Raw genomic sequence first — 6,000 nt, 5'->3', positions numbered from 1 at the left:
ATGACAGCTGCACCACGTTACCACATCCCAAAGCAGCCACAAACATTCACATCTCTGGCACACAAGTTTCTTTGCTTTGGAGCATTTTTGGCAATATCTCTAGTACAGTAGATGGTCATTACACTGTTTGTTAGAACTGTTACAATTACAAGTGTAGGAGCAAACACTGAAATCCAATTTTATAGTATTTTTAGAAGTGGTCACGGCCAGACAACACGTTTGTGTGGAAATGGTTATTATGAAACATATGCCAGTGAAACATTTTCAAAAAAATAACTTTTTAATTAGAAAAAATTATGTACTTGAAATGACAACATGGCAAATTGACCTTTTCACAAGAATTGTTAAACATACCTCACAATTTACCTTGTGGTTCAAAAATGCAATTCACAAAATAATAAATAAGTAATAGTGAATGTAAACAGAAGACAAGATTATTAATGTTGAAAGAAACATTCATAAATTAAATCACAGAGGAAGAGGTAGAAACTAGTTTTGCTCCAAAAGGACACATCCAGCATTTGAAGACCTCAATTACAAAATGATTGATATAAAATGTATTTTGCATGCAGGGTTAATTCTTTCAGTGTGGACACAATATTGAACGTTAAATGTATCAAATTTCAAGTACAATTTATTTCTTGCTAAATGGAGTGACAGGGAAAACACTCAATAGTGCATCTTGAAATAGGGCAGAATATTTATTCATTTTTGGCATGTTTTATTCTTCCAGAACATGCATGCTGGGGTTTGAGCGGTTAACTAGAACACAGCTGGGTCTTAACAGCATCTATTCGTGTCAGTTTCCTCTCCAGTTTGGTGGCAGGTGAAGCTGCACCGATGGTTCTGAGTTTTTCAGAGAGCTGTCGAAGTTCATCTGTACCTGCGTTATGGACCCAGCTATTTATCAGCTCATAGAGATCACTGCGGTGAGTCCTCATGACGTTTTCACGCAACTGCTCTTTGCCGTCTTTGGGCGTGAGCTTCAAAACCAGCCGGCGAAGTCGCTTGACATGCATGTTCTGGTGGAGGAAAAAGGTCGGGAGGATTTTTCTGAGGTAGTCAGCTCCATCTATGAGAAGAGAATAGACAGAAATAATCAGTGCTGGAATTGCACAAACAAAAACATACATTTCCTTTGGCCACAAGAAAGCTGAATAACAGCTGGGAAGAAGTGAAGATTCCAATGGCACTGGGCTATGGGGCAAGGGGGGGGGGGTGCACGCCTTAATGCACAGGCTCTAGGGGCTGCAGCCCAGGGTACCAAGCTATGGGACACTGAACATAGTCATGAATTAACTTTAAAGACTTTAAAGGCAAAGAGGGTGTCTTTTTTTGCATGATACAGTACCAAATAATACCAAATAAGTCCATCACCAATAAAACTGGTTCCCTAGTCCACAAGCCTTTTTCATTTACATTTTTATTATTAATAAAAACTGTACCTTGAGTGTTGAGCTCCTCACACGTTGCGCACACGTTGTCGTGCCAAGTGGAGCCTTTCAGCACCAGACGCTGTCCACTGGCGTCACAGTCTGTATGAGCCGAGCAGTTATGAAGGGCAGAAATGCTGTCTGAGTAGAACCCACTGGAACATTCTTGACACACTGTGTCCTGTCCAGGGGTACCTGGAATTAAGCATGGATTGATCTGTTAATGAATCAAAACAACAACTATAACAAAACATTGCAAAGTGTTTGTGTAGAGAGAGGTAGAGAGAGAGAGAGAGAGGTAGAGAGAGAGAGAGAGAGAGAGAGAGAGAGAGAGAGAGAGAGAGAGAGAGAGAGAGAGAGAGAGAGAGAGGTAGAGAGAGAGAGAGAGAGAGAGAGAGAGAGAAGGCTGAAACTGAACTACACTTCCAAACCACCTGCCCACTGTATCAAGACATCAGATACACATACCCCCCACAGATTACTATCACCCAAGCAGAGTTTGAAAACATGACAGATGACAACAATGTGCAAACACAGCAGCAAGATTTGTGAGCTGTTGTGACAGGAGAAGGATGTCCAATGGCATACGCGTATAATTTAAAGGTAGGCTACTAACTATTATAATAATAATAAACTGTATTTGTATAACACCTTTCATGACATGACATGCAAAGGGCAGTGATTCAGGCAATACAGTGAGGACATGTACAACAACACAGAGATTTAAAAATCAACCAAAAAATCAGCTAAAAGCAAGAGTGAAGAAGTAGGTCTTGAGCTGTGCTTTAAAGCTATCCACAGAGGCTGCCTGTCTATTATGTGTTGTCCTGCACTGTCTGGTATCTCGGTACATAGAACTACTTTACATATAAACAGAACAACTACATTTGAACAACTGCTACTTGTGCACAATTTTAAACGCATACAAAAATAATTTATGCTGCTAATTGTCCCACAGGTTTTATACCAAGTGAATGTAAAATATTAAAATATTGCTGCCATTGGTTTAAAAAGTTGATCCCAAGCTAACCTTACCTACATTTATATATATATAACCATTTATGACAGCAAATGCACAATGCTTATGGTTTTGTAAGCTAGTTTTCCTATGTTGCAATGTAACACAGCTCTGTTTACACATTTCTCTATTCCCCTTTAAATGTTCATACAATTTGATTGTTTTGTTCCACTTTTGCAATGTATGTTTTCTCATGCAGAGAGAGAGAGAGAGAGAGAGAGAGAGAGAGAGAGAGAGAGAGAGAGAACTTGAAAACCCTCCATCATCTGTCCAATAACTATAACAACGATGGGAAATCTTATATTTTTATGATACCCTGAGGCATAATCCATATGGGCAGTTTTTTTGATTGACTCCTTGTTCTAAGCTCCATACAAATTGCTTAGTATTATTCTTTTTAAATCCCTTAATATGATTCGTTTTCCATGAGGCTATGCACTATTATTAATGTTTTAAAGCCTGATTTATACTCCTTCATATGACGGAGTAAAAGCGTCTTGGACAGGTGCGTGTGCGTAATTACGCAAAACACCAATCCACCAAACCAGCACGGAAACCTAAACACAGGCTTTCACTGATTCAGTCTGAGGAGCTAAATAAACCTGACACACGTTGCCAGAAGAAAAAGCAAGGGAGAGCCATTCATATTTGTAAATGGTTACGTAAGGAGCCTATACAGAACACGAAGAAAAAAGAAAGTAGGCTACGTCACTATCAGTGGTGGAAAAGTACTCAAATGTTTTACTGAAGTAAAAGTAGCAATATCGCAATGTAGAAATACTCTGTTACAAGTAAAAGTCCGGAATTCAAAATGTACTTGAGTAAAAGTACAAACGTATTGGCATCAAACTATACTTAAAGTACCAAAAGTAAAAGTAGCCTACTCATTATGCAAAATGTCAATGTCAATTTCAAGAAAATAGCAGATCTACAAGGCACAGTGTAGATCTGCTATTTTCAAATGGCCAAAATAATATAGGGCTGAAAGCTGTTAATGCATTTTTTGTAATAATAATCAAATTCTACAAAAGTAAGTTTTACTTTTGTAGAATTTAAGTTTGTGAAGTTTTCAAGTAATTGTATAGTGGAGTAAAACATTACAATATTTGCCTCTGAGATGTAGTGGAGTAGAAGAAATAGTATTGATAATTGGAAATACTCCAGTGAAGTAAAAAATACCTCAACATTGTCCTTAAGTAGCCTACAGTACTTGAGTAAATTTACTTTAGTTACTATCCACCACTGGCTAACTATACGAGTTGCCAGTGGTTGCCATACGATTGACTGATTGATTGATTGAATACCTTATTTAGCAGTTTGCAAAAAAGCACAGAAAGTACAGTTCTGTACATGCTAAATAGGATTAAATCCAAGAAAGCACTATGGCTTGTTTCCATTGGGGTCCTGTGTAGCCTACTCAATTCATCGAAACATTTAGTGACAGACAAATATAATTTGTTTATAAAAATATGTATACAGTAAACAAGAAAAACATACATGATACAACAGATAAACCTACCTTTAGATATCACTCCATGTCCAGTGGGACACTCGCTGTGTCTGACGCAGACGTCATATTTCTTCTTGAAGAAGTAGCCCTCTTTACACTGACACTCGCAGTTGCGATCGGCGACGCACTGGCTCTTCACCTCCTGGTTGTGTTCACACAGGCCGCAGCGGAGACACTTGTCTATGTGGTTCCACAGCTCCGTGAAGGAGCCCGGCGGGCACCGCGCGCACTCCGTCTTCTGGGTGGCCGTGCAGGGGGCGCGTAGGTAGGAGCCCGGGGGACACTGGTCACACACCAGATCTTTGTTCTGGAAGGTCCTGCTGTTGCACGACGACGCCGCCAACATCACCACCAATAACAATAGCATTACCAACTGAAAAGTAAAAGAGAAACACAAAGCCTGTTCATTTTAACTCAGTTGTTGCGCCTGTGGTTCGCAAAACTTTAAAATGTCAAGGTCTCCCCTTAACTCTGACAGCCAGGGTACAAATGGAACCAAATGAGAGAGAATATTGTATGTATGTAGAAATATTAGACCTTAATTGTAGAATGTTTAAGCATGTTCTAATCATGTATAGCCTACTTTACTTTAGACCATTTTTCAAATATTTACATTTTTAACATTTTGGACAAAATAGCCAATTTTACATCGAGGTGCCCAGATGTCCCTCGTGCCCACCCATCCGGTTACCATTGATTCACCTACCATTTTAGAGAGCTTTCACTGGTCCAATGCTATAACCTTCTATAAGCATCCGTTGTAAGGATGGTCGGGGCTCCAGTCCTCGCTCCTATTTAAACGATATTTAAACACGATTCCACGTAACATGGAATAGTTATTGGAAGAGTCACCTGACCTTCATCATTAGGGGGTTTTGCGCAATAACCAATGAATAGCAGCATCCTCATCCTCATGACACATTAGGTACCCACTTGCTGCCAGTATGTGGCAGGGCGGAGTTTGCCTCTCTGTGGCAAAATACAGACCTGTTTAGTGTTTACTGTACATATTTTTTATTTTTTATTACCACTCGTTTATAGGCCTATGATGTTTTTGCATATTGTATATTAGCTATATACTAGTACATTTGTACATTTGTCTTAAAATGTTTCGATTGATTGAATACACAGGACCCCAATGTAAACAAGCCATAGTGCTTTCTTGGGTTTATCCTTTTAGCATCCTTATATGGAATGGACGTTGGAACTGTGCTTTTTTTTTTGCAAACGGTTAATAAAGTATTCAATCAATCAATCAAGTATCACCATGTCTAAAATAGGACAGGCTAATATTCAGAATAGACCAGGGGTCTTTAACAATTTTCAGGCTACGGACCCCAGCTGAGAGAGATGAAGCAGGGATCCCCACTACAATTTTAAATAATTGTGTTGCAGATTAAACTTTTTCATAGATTTCATAGCTTCACAGACTTTAATGTGTTTGGGAACAGGATTAGAAGATTAGTAGCATAGGTCCAAGTTAGTTAGTCCAGGTAATTGACAGACCACAGATATAATGTCAACAGCAACACAGCTGGTTTATTTAGCAGCCTGTAATGTAAACATCGACCATATCAAGCCAGGTCTCACGGCACTAACATATTTAATTCAATCAAACAGGAACACATCACCGTGCATTTACCATAGAGTTAAAAGGCATTTACTCTGCGCGCCAACATACTACTGTCAATATATTGGAAGTCACGCTAGATATTGTACACACTGAGAAGAACAGCAAAACAAAAGGAAGCAGTGCACCACCTTGTGGTACCAACTGGCATTGCATATGCCTACTGACTTACAACTTGTTTGACAGCACTATCATCAGTGTAAATTATATGTTTGTTTCCACATTATCTTATTTATATGTTGGATAAATCAATGTTAATGTCTATTTTGAGACATTCAACCACTTAAACTCACTATACTTAGTAAACTTGACCTTTGACTGGATGGTCTTTCCCCCCCCCCCCCTCATAGATCTATTTCTGGAGAATGTTCCCCCCAGAATAGGGATGCTAGGGTTTTAAGTGGTTTAA

At 39.1% G+C, this 6,000-nt stretch overlaps 1 protein-coding gene across 1 annotated transcript; it reads right to left on the bottom strand.

Annotated features, from left to right (window-relative positions):
- Nucleotides 1-464: 464 nt before the first annotated feature.
- tnfrsf11b (tumor necrosis factor receptor superfamily, member 11b) lies at nucleotides 465-4,781 on the bottom strand. The gene is made up of 4 exons (XM_080441268.1): nucleotides 4,668-4,781; nucleotides 3,971-4,334; nucleotides 1,446-1,628; nucleotides 465-1,072 (listed from the first exon to the last, which is right to left on the bottom strand). Exons 1-4 carry the CDS (start codon nucleotides 4,668-4,670, stop codon nucleotides 759-761), a joined length of 864 nt encoding a protein of 287 aa, XP_080297394.1. The 5' UTR covers nucleotides 4,671-4,781; the 3' UTR covers nucleotides 465-758.
- Between the last annotated feature and the right edge of the window lie 1,219 nt (nucleotides 4,782-6,000).

This window comes from Gymnoscopelus braueri (genome assembly GCF_963280865.1).
Source record: "Gymnoscopelus braueri genome assembly, chromosome: 11".
NCBI lineage: Eukaryota > Metazoa > Chordata > Actinopteri > Myctophiformes > Myctophidae > Gymnoscopelus > Gymnoscopelus braueri.
Note: the sequence above shows the minus strand (reverse complement) of the source record. Positions and strands in the feature narration are given on the sequence as shown.

What these genes read in the sequence shown, in the direction of transcription:
- tnfrsf11b (XM_080441268.1), bottom strand. An exon ending in ACATGGAGTGATATCTAAAG is followed by an intron (nt 1,629 to 3,970) that starts GTAGGTTTATCT and finishes GCTTAATTCCAG; the next exon opens with GTACCCCTGGACAGGACACA. An exon ending in TGAGGAGCTCAACACTCAAG is followed by an intron (nt 1,073 to 1,445) that starts GTACAGTTTTTA and finishes CTCTTCTCATAG; the next exon opens with ATGGAGCTGACTACCTCAGA.